Source organism: Pristis pectinata, chromosome 8 (genome assembly GCF_009764475.1).
Source record: "Pristis pectinata isolate sPriPec2 chromosome 8, sPriPec2.1.pri, whole genome shotgun sequence".
NCBI classification, from domain to species: Eukaryota; Metazoa; Chordata; class Chondrichthyes; order Rhinopristiformes; family Pristidae; genus Pristis; species Pristis pectinata.
The window spans coordinates 32,241,068-32,258,133 of NC_067412.1; the positions used below are offsets into that span (position 1 = coordinate 32,241,068).

The following is a 17,066-nucleotide window of genomic DNA, read 5'->3' on the forward strand; positions in this document are numbered from 1 at the left end:
TTTTACAAATACAAGAATGGAGTTCAGGGTAAGGAAGTAATTAGAAATCTATATGAACTATGGTTAGACCAGTTACAACAACGAATGGATTCTTGATCCTGATTAATCTTCTACACACAAGCTGTATCTGCTGAAAACACAAACAAGTTCCCCCTCCCCTTACTTATTTCTAACTAGAATTGTCTTGGATCCACGTGGTTTATTCTCTGGTCTCCTTTTCCAACTTGAGGCCTTCCACTGTGCACAAAATACTTGCAGTAAAGCCTCATTAATATTCCACAAAATAGACAGATTCCTGCCTTGGATCTATCCCCTGGACAGGGGAATGATATGTCTGCTATCACTTTGAGGATGGGCCATTGCACTTCTGGCAGTTGATGTGTACGAGAGTTTTCTTGTCATTATTGGATGCATAAATATGATTTAGCCTGTTGGGTTTCCTTTGTTTTTGTACTTCATCAATTATGGCAGGGCGGGCCTCAAGATAACCATCAAAGAAAAGTTGGAAACTATAGTGAAATGTGTTCTTTTTCTCCCTTTATATTTATTCACTTATGGAATTTGGGTATTGTTGGCAAGGCCAGCATTTAACGTCCATATTTTATTGGCCAAGAATCACCTGTTCCAGCAATCCTTGTGGTGTGGGTACTCCCATATTTCTGTTATGTAAAGGGTTCAAGAATTTTGACCAAGTAGCAATGGAGATGCAGAGATATATTTCCATATCAGTATATTGTTTGATTTTTTTAAAAAAGCAGGTTGTGGTGTTTCCAACTTGCTCTCCTTGTTCTTCTTGCAAGTGAAGGTTAAAATCTGTTAAAGATGCTGTTAAAGTCTTGGCAAGTTACAACACAGTGGGTAAAGCAACTACGGTGGGCCATTAGTGAAGGGAGTGAGTCACTCAGGTGGAATGTGGGAAGATGTTGAGCTTCTTGAACGTTATTGACTTCAAACTCATCCATGCACATGGAGACTATCCTATTCCTACTCATGACTCATGCCATGTAGATGTTGAAAAGATTCTGAGATTCAGATGGTGACTCACTTATCTCTGACCCAGCAATGTAGCCACAGCATTTATGAGAGTACTCAAGCTGTGCAGTGGTGAGCCCAAGAATGTTGGTGGTGGGAAAATTTGCTGAAGGCAATGGCATTTAGAAGGTAGTCACTTGTGTGGTATGAATGTTACTGTTCAACTCTTGTCCAGTTCTCATCAGATTTCACTGAATGCAGGAATAGTGTTTCATTCCCTGACAACCACCAATTTGATTCAAATTCCACTTCATTGTAAACAGCACTGACGGTCCTGTTGTGGAGGGGAAAAAGAGGGGGCTTCCCCCAAACAACATTTTTTCCTACCTTCATTTTCTCCACCACCCTCTCTTAGGGACTGAACCAGCATGATTGCTAGGTTACAGAAGATCTCTACAGGCTACAACAACTTGGGTGTCCTACTCCATGCCTTACTATGAAGTGCCTCCGTACCTGTTGAATTATTGCTCATGCAGCACAGCTTGAATGCCTAATCTACAGCTGTGTGCTGGCCTGATGTGAGAAGGCAGGTGGTGAATGGATATAACTTGTCCTTAAGTAGCCACTTTGTAGTCAGATATGGTGGCTGAATAGTTACAAGCACAATAATCCATCACATTCTAAAGCCTGCTCCCCTTCACTCCATCATTGTCTGGCCATGATCACAGACAAGTTGCCTTTCAATTCTTACATACACCAGAAGAATTCTGGTATAGAATCATCAATACAATATGGCTTGATGGCTCCTTCCAATTTTGGGAAGTCCCTATTATCGTGGAAAATCTGCACTTGGGCCACCAGCTGAATCTTGATTGGCCCTCCAGCTTCCAAAGGATCTGCTTATGGTGACTTGCAATATACCATCATTCAGGCCAGGCCTGTCCATTGGATCCAATCTAATGAAAGCCCCAGAGATTGGGAAGAAACAACTTCGCATGACACAAACCTCACTCTCTAATGAAACAGAAGATAGTGAAAATACTGAGCAGCTTCAGGAAGCATCTAAAGAAAGAAACAATTTCTGGTTGAGAAATTGCTTTTTGCAATTTTCACTGCCCAAAATAAATGCATTTATTGACCTGGTTCAGGTTAAGCCCATTTCTGGGCATCTTAGTGCCCATTAGGAAATTCTATTCCTGACTTTCATTTTGCTCCAGCTTCGTTTTAATGGCATGAAACTCTGCCAGATGTTGCCTAGTGGTACAGTACCACAAACAGAATGATATTCAACTCCACTAGTCCAAAAAACTTTTTTTAAAATTTACTCATTAGTACAGCCAGGTTTTTACTAACCCTGTTTCTGCTGAAACCAAGCTATCCAATGGGCCAACATTCAAGTTGCATGCTTTTTTGCTCAGTGAGCTCCGTGACACCCTGCCACCCTACGAAGGGATCACTTTTCAATTCATCCCAACATTTGCAGCATCCATTCATTAAGAGGAGCATGCTCCTGTAAATGGAAGTATATTGCTAAATTTTTTGTGTGGTAGACCCTTTAACTGCAGGCTGGGTTAAGTTTGCTGACATCACCAGGTGTGGACAGAGGTGCACCAGCTTTTCACCAAGGTGCCAATCATCTCGTGTCACTTGCAACAGCTCTGCATTTCTGAAGTCAATCTTAATGAGATTCTGTACACCCCCCAGCCAATGCTAAGCAGTGGTGGTGGTGTTAGAGTACTCTTCTCCAGGATCCACTGGTCTCTCATGGACCATCATTACAAATACATAACAAGACACTTGGAGAAAGTAACACAGTTCTGGAAATACTCAGCAGATTAGACAGCATCTGAGGGAGAAAGGCCAGTGATCTTTCAGCAGCATAACCCACCTGACCTGATATTTCCAGCATTCATGTTTTCAGTTCAGATTGCAGCATTTGTAGTTGTGTGTTTTGGAAACTGACAAAAGACTTTAAACACAACTGAGGGCAAGTACTGCATCAGTTAGTCTATCAGCAGTTGCATAATGTTAAATCAAATGCCCATACAAAGTCTCAGAGCTTCAGAACAACACTATGCTTTTGAAATTCCAAGCTTCTCTCTTCACATGATCTATCACCATTGGATCACCTCCAGTCCTTTCTTCTCCAATTATGTTGCCATTTCTTATCTGGAAGTTGGGCTGAAGGAGGATGAGTGGTGACTTGACAGAAGTGTACAAGATAAGAGGCATAGATCAAGAGGACAGACAGACACTTTTTCCCCCAGGGTGAAAATGGCTAACACGAGGGGGCATAATTTTAAGGTGATTGGAGGAAGGTGTGGTGGTGGTGGGATGGGGGGGGGCAGGGGGGGAGGAGAAGAGAAATGTCAGAAGCAAGTTTTTTTTGAAAAAAAAAAGTGGTGGGTGCATGGAACGCACTGCCAGAAGAGGTGGTGGAGGCAGATATATTAGGAACATTTAAGAGACGCTTAGATAGCCCTCCATTTTTCTATCATTCATGTGGCTATGTGGGAGGGAAGGGTTAGATAGATCTTAGAGCAGGATAAAATGTTGGCACAACATCATGGGCCAAAGGGCTTGTACTGTGCTGTAATGTTCTGTTCTATGTTCTTTCTCCAGTTATATTACAACACAGGCCAACCATGCTCACTGCTCTAAGTGGGGTGATGGTGATTATCAGCAATATATTGAGGCAAGACACTTGAAGTATGCAGAATATCTGATTGAGAGAATGTCAACAAATCATGAGGATGAAAACAAAAAATGCAGATGCTGGAATCTGGAGCAATACACAAGAAGTGCTGGAGGAACTCAGCAGATCAGGCATCATCTATTGGAGGGAAATAGACAGTCGACATTTCAGGCCGAGACCCTTCATCAGCACTGGAAAGGAAGGGGGCAGAAGCCGGAATAAGGTGGTGGTGAAGAAGAAATAGTTTGTGGCAAATTGGGATGGATCGACAACATAGATTTGATAATGTTCCAACATCAAAGAACGCAAGATGATATGGTTTCACAGTTATTAGATGCAGATCATTAAACAATGTGACCTTGCAACTCCTTATCTTGACTACTGATAACTTTGTTGAACTTCTCTTGAAACTAGCCAAGCCACAGCCATGAGTGAACCCTGCCCCTTGCAGTCAGTCTTCTCAATTTTGCCCTAGCACCTTACGATCTGGTTTGGAAACAGAACATAAATAGAAGCAGAAGTCAGCCATACAGTCCCGTAAGATGAAACTGCCATTAAGATAGTGGCTGATCTGATCTTTGGCCTCAACTCCATTTTCCTGCCCACTCCATCGATTCCCCTATGCCTGAAAATCCACCTCAGCCTCAATGACCAATGACTCATTATCCATAGCCCCCTGACATGCAGAATTCCAAAGTTTTAGGTATGTCCAGATATTCCTCTTCATCTAGATCACGCAGCCTAGACCATTCACTATTAAAGGAAACATCCTCACAGCATCCACCCCGTAAAGACCCCTCAGCACTTTGTATGTTTCACTGAGATTGCAGCTCATTTTTCCAAACTCCAGAGAGAAAAGCCCCATTCTAGTTCATAAGACAAGTCTCTCATCCCTGGAATCAATTTAATGAACCTTTTGTTGCACAGTCTCCTAGACAAATACAAGGAGTGTTCTCACAAAAGCCCTATACAGTTGCATTGAGACTTCCTTCCTTTTGCATCCATCCTTTCTGCAATAAAACAAGACTCTGGTGGCTTTCTGCCTACTGTACCTGCATGCCAACTCCTTGTAAAGACACTCAGATATCTCCAATCAGGATTTAATACCCTCTTGCCATGCAAATATTCTGCTTTTCTATTATTCCTACTAAAAGTGCAAGATCTCATTTCCCATCATTTTACTTTAATAGGCCATCCTTTGGCCCACACACCTAGATCATCTTTCTCACTCATCCTTGATCATCAGAAAACCTGGATACATTACACTTCATCCCTATACCCAAATCATTAAAATAGATTGTGAATAGCTGTGGCCCCAGCAGTTGCTTGAGGCACCATATTAAAATTGACTAATGTTTTATCATCAGACAAGGAAACCATTCAGTGCATCAAGTCTACACTGACTCAGAGCAGTCCCATTCTCCCTGATTATTTCACTGTAACAAATTCTTCCCCTCCCCCCCCCCCCCCCCCCACCCACCGACTCCCTCTCATGTCAACCACCTGCACTAGGAACAATTTACATATTAGCCATTCAACAACCTACCCAACTCATTTATCCCTATCCTGCATTTTCTATTTATTACCCGTCAGTATTACCACCAACAACTCATTGCTTTAGTAGTGCAGTAATCTTGTACGCTTCACCTCATTGAATGCCATTTGGAAATAGAAATACACTCCATCTCCCCTTTACCCATCCTACCAGTTAGAGCCTCAGAATTTGTCAAATTTATTTCCCCTCAAAATCCCAATGACTTTACCCAGTCATACCCTGCCTTTCCAAGTGTTCAGTCACCATTTCCTTATTTCCACCCCCACACCATGACTGATGTAAAGCTGTTTCATTCCCTCTTTTCTTGAACAGCGGTGTTGTATGTGCCATTTTTCAATCTGATGGGACTTCTCAGGTTCTACTTTCCATAGAACAGTACAGCACAATACAGGCCCTTCAGCCCACCATGTTGTGCCAACCTTTAAACCACGCCCAAGACTATCCAACCCCTTCCTCCCACATATCCCCCTATTTCAAATTCCTCCATATGCTTATCTAACAATCTCTTGAACTTGACCAACATACCTGCCTCCACCACTACCCCAGGCAGTGCACGCCATGCACCGACCACTCTGGGTGAAGAACTTCCCTCTGAGCGAAAAACTTCCCTCTGATATCTCCCTTGAACTTCCCACCCACTACTTTAAAGCCATGCCCTCTTGTATTGAGCGTTGGTGCCCTGGGAAAGAGGCGCTGGCTGTCTACTCTATCTATTCCTCATAATATTTTGTATACCTCTATCATGGCTCCCCTCATTCTCCTTCTCTCCAAAGAGTAAAGCCCTAGCTCTCTTAGTCTCTCCTCATAATCCATAGTCTCCAAACCAGGCAGCATCCTGGTAAATCTCCTCTGCACCCTTTCCAATGCTTCCACATCCTTCCTATAATGAGGCGACCAGAACTGGACACAGTATTCCAAGTGTGGTCTAACCAGAGTTTTGTAGAGCTGCGTCATTACCTCACGGCTCTTAAACTCGATCCCACGACTTATGAAAGCTAACATCCCACAAGCTTTATTAACTATCCTATCCACCTGTGAGGCAACTTTCAGGGATCTGTGGATATGAACCCCCAGATCCCTCTGCTCCTCCACTCTACACAGAATCCTGCCATTAACCTTGTACTCCACTTTGGAGTTAGTCCTTCCAAAGTGTACCACCTCACGCTTCTCTGGATTGAACTCCATCTGCCACTTCTCAGCCCAGCTCTGCATCCTATCAATATCCCTCTGTAAGCTTCAACAGCTCTCCACACTATCCACAACACCATCGATCTTTGTGTCGTCTGCAAACTTGTTAACCCACCCTTCTAACCCCTCATCCAAGTCATTAATAAATATTACAAAAAGTAGAGGTCCCAGAACTGATCCTTGTGGGACACCAATAGTCACAGCCCTCCAATCTGAATGCACTCCCTCCACCACAACGCTCTGCTTTCTACAGCAAGCCAATTCTGAATCCACACAGCCAAGCCTCCCTGGATCCCATGCCCTCTGACCTTCTGAAGAAGCCTACCATGTGGAACCTTGTCAAAAGCCTTACTAAAATCCATGTAGACCACATTTACAGCACTACCCTCAATCTTCCTGGTCACCTCCTCAAAGAGGCCTATCAGGCTTGAGAGACATGATTTTCCCTTCACAAAGCCATGCTGGCTGTCCCTAATCAGTCCATGATTCTCTAAATGCTCATAGATCCTTTCAACCCAAATAATTCAGAACTTCCATCCTAAAAGGATGGTGGCTGAGGGGGACACAGTCTATTTCTTCCTATATTGCACTACAGTCACAAAACTGCCCATCCAAAACATCCGCAATAATTAAGAAACTAAGGCAGAAATTCTCCACCATCTAAATCTGTATAAAAATGAAGCAAGATAGAAGAAATAAAAGGAGCTCTGCTTCTTGAATGCAATATACAGTATTCCTTTAAGGGCCTGCATTTGAACTGTCATTTCCTGGAGCAGTGTGTTCCCAAAGGTTGTACATGAAGGAATTGGTGGACATCAAATCCCAGATTAATCATGCAAAATTTATGGAAAATTAAATTTTAAGTCACATTGTACTCCTCCCACTGCTGACAGGAAATGGCAGAGTTACTCATCACATTAAAGAGCTTTCTTTTCACAAAAACTAATGAATTATTTCTGAAAATGTTAAGCTTATGGAATGATGAGAGTCAGCTGCATTTTGTCAATAGATGATAAATATTTATGTGATGGTAGCAATGGGAGAAATCTTGGGCTGAGCAGGAAAAGTGGAACCAGTAACAGAAACACACAAAGTGACAGTGAGAGCAGGTTGTGGAGAGGAGGGCAGAGAGAAGCAAGAGCAATGAGAGAAGAATGCTGCAGATGCAAAGAGAGGGAGAAATATGTAGATGACAGGTAGACAAAAACTGTGGAGTTTCTTCTTTCTAAAAAAACAAGTTTGGTGTATCAATTACATTCAGCAGCAAATTGCTTGACATCTCTCAGTGGTCCCGTTTATCTATCAGCCCTGCTGTCAGTACTACATATTACAAGGAGAAAGACAGGCATCCAGGAACTAATCACCAAGTATAATGGTTATAAGAGTTATAAAATTCATAAAAGTCAGTACTACCAGACCAGGTAGTTCATGTTAACACCATCAGACACAGGCCTTCTTTCTTTCCTTCATTGCTGACAGGCCCACAGAGGGCAGTGGGCCAAACACCACACGGCATTCCACAGCTCTGCCAAGCCTCAGCTTCCCCTCCACAGTAGTGTTGGGCCACAGGATCCCCTTCCAATCCGATCAGTCACACCCCACCCATGGCTGCCCATATCCAGAATCTTCTCCCATTGCTCTCATATCAGTCTCATCTACCACCAGAACCCAAAATCACCCCATTTATTCACCTTCAGCTATGGACCATCTGGGTACAAGTCATCAGCTTCAAAATTCACTTGTACAAGTTAGTATAGATAAAAAAAACTCCACTTTCAAGTTCTGCACTGAATACTACACAGTCTAGCAATTATGTTTCCAAAGTTTCCATAAAAATTTACAGACGGTAATAGTGCAGAGAAAAAAAAAACTATTGGACAGGTCGAGAAATGAAAAAGGTGGATGGGGTGGGGGGAGGTGGAAGGAACTATCAATGTTTGAGCATTTGTTTTTTTTTCTATTTTAAGCTAATTCTCATTTTCAACACATCTTAATGCCACTGGTGATAGCAAACAATTCCTTATGGGCAACACCACAGATCTGCTGTTAATACAATTTTATACATTGTCCGCACCATCACATATTCATATTTATGTTCAAGTAGTATGCATACAGGAGTTCAGAAAAGTGAGAGATGATATATATCAGCAATATACCAGTTAGTCAGGGGTCTCACGGAATGGAACCGAGTTCAGTTAAGATTACTAGAGAAGGTGCTAGGAAAACTAAATGGGCTAAAGACTGATAAGTCTCCCAGACCGGATGAGGTGCATCCCCAGGTTCTGAAGGAGGTGGCTTTAGAGATAGCGGAGGCATTGGTGATAATTTTCCAGGAATCAATAGACTCCGGCATGGTTCCAGAGGACTGGAGGGTCGCAAATGTAGTTCCGCTGTATAAGAAAGGTGGGAGGCAGTATAAAGGAAATTACAGACCTATTAGTCTGACGTCAGTGGTGGGAAAGTTTTGGAATCGATCCTCAAGGATGGGGTTATGGAATACCTAGAGGTGCAAGGCAAGATAGGTCCTAGCCAACATGGTTTTGTGAAGGGAAGATCCTGCCTGACCAACCTATTGGAGTTTTTTGAAGAAATCACAGGTAGGGTGGATAAGGGAGAGGCGGTAGATGTTGTGTATTTAGACTTTCAAAAGGCCTTCAACAAGGTGCCGCATAAAAGACTGATAAATAAGATGAGAGGTCATGGAATTACAGATAGGATAGCAGAATGGGTGGAGCATTGGCTGGTTGGCAGGAAGCAAAGGGTGGGAATAAAAGAATCTCGGTCTGGTTGGCTACTGGTTACTAGTGGTGTTCCTCAGAGGTCAGTGTTGGGGCCGCTTCTTTTTACCTTGCACATTAATGATTTGGATGATGGAGTAAATGGTTTTGTGGCTAAGCTTGCAGGTGATACCAAGATAGGTGGAGGAGTAGAGAGTATTGAGGAGACAGGAAGGTTGCAGAGAGACCTAGATAGTTTAGGAGAATGGGCAAGGAAATGGCAGATGAGATTCAATGTTGAGAAATGTGCAGTTGTACACTTTGGAAACAGAAATAAATGGGCAGATTATTACCTAGGAGAGAAAATTCAAAGTACAGAAGTACAAAGGGACCTGGGGGTACTCGTGCAGGATACCTTAAAGGTTAACCACCAGGTTGGATTGGTGGTAGAGAAAGCGAATGCTATGTTGGCATTCGTTTCAAGAGGTATAGTATATAAAAGTAAGGAAGTGTTGATGAGGCTCTATGGGGCACTAGTGAGGCTTCATTTGGAATACTGTGCACAGTTTTGGGCCCCATATCTTAGGAAAGATGTGCTGATGTTGGAGAGGGTTCAGAGGAGATTTACGAGGATGATTCCCGGAAATGAAAGGGCTTACGTATGATGAGCATTTGTCGGCTCTTGGGCTGTACTCACTGGAGTACAGAAGAATGAGAGGGGAGCTCAGAGACATTTAAAATGTTGAAAGGACTGGACAGAGTAGATGTGGTCAAACTGTACCTTGGTGGGTGAGTCCAGGACCAGAGGGTACAATCTTAGAATTAGAGGGTACAGGTTTAAAACAGATGAGGAGAAATTTCTTTAGCCAGAGGGTGGTGAATTTGTGGAATTCCTTGTCACGTACAGCAGTGGAGGCCAGATCATTGGAGGCGTTTAAGGAAGAGATAGATAGATATCTAAATAGTCAGGGTATCAAGGGATATGGGGATAAGGCTGGAAATTGGGCGGTTTTTTGCCCCCCTCTGCCCCCCCTCCACAATTTCTCAATTCTTTTTCCCTTTTCTTTGGAGCAGACTGGATGGGCCGAATGGCCTACTTCTGTTCCCTTGTCTTGTGATATCACAGAAGATGTTGGGAGGCGGTTTCCTTTAACTTGCATACGTAGAAGTGGTGTACATAGTCTCAAGTTAGGGGTTGCTACTTTAGGCCTGAGCAGTTCTTTACTCACATTATAAATCTTTAGAATTTTCCACTTCAGTAGAAATGCCGAGTATTTGTGAGGCTATACAGAACGATGTTTGGACACTCACAGGATATGGTGGTGACTCAGGGAAAAAACAGACATGAGGCACAGGATCCTATTGAACAGAAGATTGGGCTAAAGGATCTCTATGGTCTGCTCCTACTTTTCTTGTTCTTCAAGGGATCTGCATACACCTTAAAACTGGTTGCATGTTCAAAAGGCAGAATATAGTTCCTCACCCCACCCGCCCCCCCCCCCCCCCCCCCCCCCCCCCCCCCCCCCACTACCCACCCCAAGTAACAGGAATCAACTTTCCCTTGACCTCAAGAGATCCTTGAACAGTTGGTATGTACATGGGAAAGCTAGCAATTGATCTTTCTAGTCATTAACAGCATTCTATACATTACAGACAATAGTTATCCAGCATGTTCTGGACTTTGGTACTGCCAGACTAGGCAATTTTCCAGAATATTACATTTTATTCCTATTAATGCATCAGCACACTTTTAATTCACTTCCACGCCCCACCCCCCCCTCAAAGAATGTTACACAGTATTATAATAAATGTTCCAGTGGGCCCTGGAGAGGGGAAGGGAACACAGACTCCATCAGCAGCTGGTGAGCCAGATACCAAACCAGTGGGATTTCAAAATAGTCAGATGTTGGAGTTTTATTGTATTCTGTATATGATTCACTGTTATTTCAAAGTGCAAGACTCAATTTATTTTTAGTTATTTTGGTGTTTGACAAAATTCAGCTCTCCTGTGCTTTGAGAGAGGCTGCACTTTAATGGAATGAAGACCAGAGCTATAACAAGACTCTAAACCCCAGTTGTCCTCAGGATTTAATCTGGAATGAAAAGGGCAAATATCTCTTAGCATAGCAGGCTTGCAACAAACCAGTTTTTAAAAAAAGGCAAAACTGAAATGCTGATGTTAAAACAAAGCCTTTATTTATGTTTAAAAGAGGTACAGTACCTGAGCTTCTCATAACCTGGAACAAGCTCCTCCTTGTTTGACATCGATCCTTTAATCTGGGTTTGCCTGAGCTGAAAGCACAAATTGATCACTCACAGATGAAGTTCATGCAAACCCACCATCAATGTTTCTTCCCTCATTTCTGAAAACCCTTGTTGGTATAAAATTCCATGGGTCTTTGTTACTTCAGCCAAGTGAGGACCAACTTAGTATAAACTTTCCTTGGGAGTTTCATTAGCATATTCTAGCAAAGGGAATATCACATCTCTTTCAAATCCATAGTTACATGTGCACTCACAGCAAAAGTTGCAGAACAGTGATTGGAAGAGGGAGCCCTTGTCTATCACTCCCTCCATAAACCAGGATAGCTGAGATTAATGGCTACAGTTTAACCATCAGCTGTGATCAAGAAAATCAAGCAGTAAATGTTGATTGTTTGTTCATTTAAATAGGCAGAGCCATGTGCTGGCCTAGGAATGTGAAATTTATGTCAGAAGGTGATAGCAAGTATTATTAATTCACACAGAAGTAATTTGAACTAAGCACCCTGTAGAAAAATCAGAAGACATCAAATTTGCTCAATAATCAGAAATTCTAATATCCACCATCATCACACTCACCTTCTTGATAAAGAACAGTTTCTATGACACCATCACTACTAAGAACCACCCACTGCTAATCTAAAAGAAAAATAGTGTATATGAATCTCCAAGCAAAGCCTTTAGAGATTAGAATATGTAATATTCTTCAGAGAATTTGTTTAAAAATACTACAAAATACATAATTTTAAAATTTTCATTTATGTTTTATGTGGGACCATGTCATACAGAAATGGATAATAATTCATTTAGACACTTCATGATATTTGAAGACCAAAAGATATTTATTTATGCAAGAGCTTTAAGTATCTTTTTACAGATTGACATGATGAGTCAAACATATTGGCAGATGGAAACAAACAATAACCCTGGGATTAAACAGGAGCTGAGATCCAGTTAAAAAGAAATTAATTGGGGAAAACATGACAGAAGGGCAGTAAATGAATCTCCATCATATTCATGTGCTGTACAAAAGATAAACTAACAAACCAGTTGAATGCAAGAGCAGGAAATTAATGTTTTATTGAATAGGTCATAATCTGATGGCTGATGAGTGACTAGGTTGAATTAAACCCTATTGATCATCATTATCTACAGAAAAAAACAATGTTGATTATTCAGTCATATACAAATCACTCCAAGTGTTGTACTTAGGGTAACAGATGGCTGGCAGTGGTTTGCATAACATAATTTAATCAGACGTGCCTGACAAGGTTAAAAATGAACTAGAAAGTCCCAATAATGTCCAAAATGCAACTGTTTCAATTATAATCTTTGGTTGCAAAATATTCATTGTTTTCCAAATTGCATTATTCAACACTACTGGGGAAGTCTGGCCAACAGCAGGTGGTCAGTTCTTCAACGTTTTTGCAAAATACTGGCCTTGCAGAAAAGGAAGGTTGTCATGCTTAACCCCAAGTGACCTCTGACCACGAAACAAAAGTTCAGTCAAATGGAAGAATATCACCAAATAAAAAGGACAGGGCTGATGATGAGGCAAACTTGATGGCAGATGTTTGCCCACGAGTTATTTGCTCAGAATACTTAGGTTAAACAAATTAAAGCCAGATCCTGCTTGGTGCTCATCCACAAAGCAGAATCTTCATCAGATCATTGCAAAGGAAAAGAGCATTAGGAAGCAAGAGCAGAGACAGTCAAGACTTTGCTTTGTTGTTAAGAGAGCCGAGAAGCTGCTGAAAATATAAAATTTATAGTACAATACATCATGAAGCTAGGAGAGAGACAGATGAAGCATAGATTAGTGGCCACATGCCTATTCCAAGATCCTGCATTTGAAAAAAATCAAAACAATATCCCCCCTCTTCCCCCAAAGATCCAATAATCTCACGTCAATGATAAAGCATCATGCTAATGGTAACAAGTACTCTGGTCTTCAGCAAACCCATATTGCTTCTTTGAGTTGAGAATGTGCTATAAAGAATTCATGAATTGGCACATAAATCTTTCTGCAACAGTAAACAATTGTCTGCGTGTAGACTTATCAATCCACAATAAAGGAACAGAGACAGAAAACAATCAAAGAATCATGCTGGCATCAGTAGCTCTTCAGGGTTGTCACAAGATTTATTTGCTTAGAAATTCAGTCACATGCATTAAAAAATTAATTTTTCCATGAGTGAAGTGCAATAGCAACCATTTCCAGATAAATTTGCACCATTCAAAAAATTCAACTAAGCAAATCTTCCAGTGATTCAGGTGGAATTTCTACCCAAGGGCCATATGTCCTGACATCAGTCCCCATACAATGCTCTTTTTACAGCATCACCAGACAACTTATCCATATTGTTCTAGTGGTGTCCAACTTTGGGCACTCCTGGGACAACACTGTCCAATTCATGCAACACTGACTCAGAAAAGCAAGGGGGGTGAAATATTTACCCAAATCCACGTCATCCTGCATTAAAAGTACAATAGCCCCTGGGTCCCTTCCAACCCCATGAACCTTTCCTCATGCCCTCAAGACCCCACGATTCCTCACATCCAATCTCCTGGCCTTACCAGTCTCTAAATCACCCTTCCTCCTAAATCATCTGTCAGTGTTACAGTCCTCACCCTCCCTCAACAATGTCCCTGATCTTGATCTCAACAGCCCCCTCCCACTTCCCACCTCAGTTAGAAGAATGACTGCACATCCCTGATCCCTTCCCTCCAAGTCCCAGTCACCATGATTAACATCCAACCTCCTGAGCCCAGTCACAGGATAGTAATCAGGCAAGAACAACTTCAGCTATGAAAACATGTAAACATCCATTGCAAATATGGGCTTTGGTCTAGATTGTGACTGAAGTTTGTTGTAGTGGGTCAACAACTAAAACAGCCCACAATATCTGTACCATTTTACCACAATTGTTGGAGTGTACTAAACCTAAAAAAGTCCATAAAGCAAACGGAATTTAGTTCACTTGGAATATGCAAGTGTCAAAAGGGGTCAGACATTTTAAAGAGGTGAACAAAAGTACTTAATCTGCAACTTCCAGGCATCTGCAAGTAGGAGGTCACGAGCATGTTCCAAATACTGCTACAGCTTTTCTCAGTCTGGGCTTCCAGCCTTGTATCAAGCAAGAAACACAGACACACTAGAAGGACCATAAAAGCAATTTTGTAAAAGGAAACTGCAAAGTTTTGAACAAAATATGTCATAGCTCAGCACAGGAGATGCTTTTTGGCCCATTATGTCTGTTCCAGCTCTTTACAAATCTGGTTAATTAAACCCATTAACCCAAACCAAAGCCAATTTGGACACCAGTGAAATCACAAGTCACTCATGATACACTAAACAGAATTACAATTTAACTAGTAAGGCATATTATATACTGCCTGCATTGTATTACACTTGATAAATATTTGAAATTTTACAAAACATAAATACCTACCATTAAGATTAGGTGACACTTGTCAAGAACATCAATATTCACCAAACATTTTACTGTAAGCCCACTGCTCTCATGGGAATTTCCTTGTAAGAAGGTATGAACAACAGTTGTGTACTCGTAGGTATATCGGGACCCTTTCTGGTAATTCAGATAATTGGTACCTACAAGAAATAAAGTTTCAGTTAATTTTAAAATGTTTTAAAACTACACAATAATAGAAGGAACATAAGCAATGAATTTACAGATCCTTTATTTAAAAGTAACAAATTAGGACAAATCTTTTTGGGGCTTCAAAAAAAAAGCTATGAAGGGAATGCATCACTTCATTGGAAGTGATGACATGCAAGTATTTTAATGGAAATGTAAAACCATTGAAAGGAAAACATAAAATTTCACCTAAACAGCAGTTAGAGGAATGCATGTATCTGCATTACACATTTGTCTACCAGTACTGCTGGTTACTGGAAGTGGCCACTGGTCTTATCAGGCACATCAACTTCCCTTGAGAGAAAATGCCGGCCAGCTCTAAACTCTAACCAATGCTGACAATTCTGGGGAAGTGCAGAAAGTCTAATTCTAGGATAGGGTAGTGCTTCCCCTCCCTTCCAAAAAAAAAGGAAAATTAACTCACAGGGCACACAGCAAGTAGTTGCACCAGATTGAGAAATCAGTTAGAACATGGATCAGTACAGCACAGGGACAGGACCTTCAGCCCATGATGTTGGGCCAAACTAAATTCATAACTAAAAACCTCCTAAACTAGTCCCTTCAGCCTATGTGTCCATATCCCTCCATTCTCTGCATATTCATGTGCTTATTTAAGAGCCTCTTAAACACCTCTATATTATTTGCCTCCAGTACCACCCCTGGCAGTGCATTCCAGGCACCCACCACTGTGTAAAGAAAAACATCCCCTCTCACCTTAAATGCATGCCCTCTGGTATTAGACATTTCAATCCTGGGAAAAAGATACTGGCTGTCTACTCTATTTTCACCTCTCATAATTTTATAAACTTCTATCAGGTCTCCCCTCAGCCTCCACCACTCTAGACAAAACAACCCAAGTTTGTCCAACCTCCCCTGAAAGCATCTGCCCCCTAATCCAGGTAGCATCCTGGTAAACCTTTTCTGCACCCTCTGCAGAGCCTCCACATCCTTCCTATAATTGGGGGGGGGGGGGGGGGGGAAACCAGTCCCATGAAGTTTTTGTATTTCTGATCGAAGGCCACCACCATTCAACCATAATTAGTTTACAGAACAAGATTTAGTCGGGTGATCACATTAGATGCACACAGCTGTGCGGTGCATTAGGCTGAGCAAGCGATTGAAAGTCTTGCATTTTAGGAGTGCCTACAGAATGCTAACTAACTCGGTAAGAGCACATAAAATGAGGCCGTTGGAAAAGGGTGGCCACACAAGTATGATAAAGGAAATTTATTCCATTTATGTTTCAAGCAATGAAGCCCATTATATTATTCATAACAATATCATAGTCCTGATAGGAATTGCCGTACATAATACTGGGGGGTAATCAGGATGATGAATGGTAATCCAGGACAAGTACAAGCATACGTTTAGTCTTCATTAATAAATTCCCTTCACTTTGAAGTGCAGAACAGCTTGCCACACTGAATTCAATCTGTTTGGATTGTTACAGCGCCAAACTCCAGCAACACGAAGATAATTGTACACAAGCGGTTACAAAGTGACTAATGGTTTGGCCGTGGACCTTTTCCTCCTGCAAGACGAAATCCACACTGCTGCTCCGTCTGCACGGGCGGGCACTGGGGATCGAACCTGTGACCGCGCACAGAAACCCTGCGACGCTCAGGACTCATGCGGTGCCGCGTTTACAGCTGCACACAGTCCCAGCAACTGTCAACTCCGAAACACAAGGGGATTGCATAAAATTCACATGGAATCTTGCTTTGCAAATAGCACTTAGCAATTATTAAAACATCCCCACATGGTTTTCCAGTGTCGTCTGGGCTGTGCTGCCCAACCTTTGCACAAATTCGTGCAACTACTGCGATGCTGTCGTCAGACCGCGGTGGTACGTACCGATGCAGGCAGCCACACAGTTACCTGGGCGAGGCTTCGCTATGTTTCCTAGAAAGTAAAGGAGAGCGAGAGACAATCAGTCGCATCAAACCATGATAAAAGTTGGAAAGCCTAATCATTGTCTCTAGGCATTGCAGATCATCCCACTAAATAGGTAATGCGAT

At 41.9% G+C, this 17,066-nt stretch overlaps 1 protein-coding gene across 1 annotated transcript in view; it reads right to left on the reverse strand.

Moving 5' to 3' along the window:
- Nucleotides 1–16,679, reverse strand: part of LOC127573285 (apolipophorins-like) — a 159,983-nt gene extending 143,304 nt beyond the window's left edge. Inside the window, exons 1-3 of the mRNA XM_052021337.1 lie at nt 16,571–16,679; nt 14,842–15,002; nt 11,349–11,419 (exon numbers count right to left, since the gene is read on the reverse strand). Coding sequence (XP_051877297.1) covers nt 11,349–11,419; nt 14,842–15,002; nt 16,571–16,679 — 341 coding nt within the window. The remainder of the gene's footprint in view (nt 1–11,348; nt 11,420–14,841; nt 15,003–16,570) is intronic.
- Nucleotides 16,680–17,066: the final 387 nt, after the last annotated feature.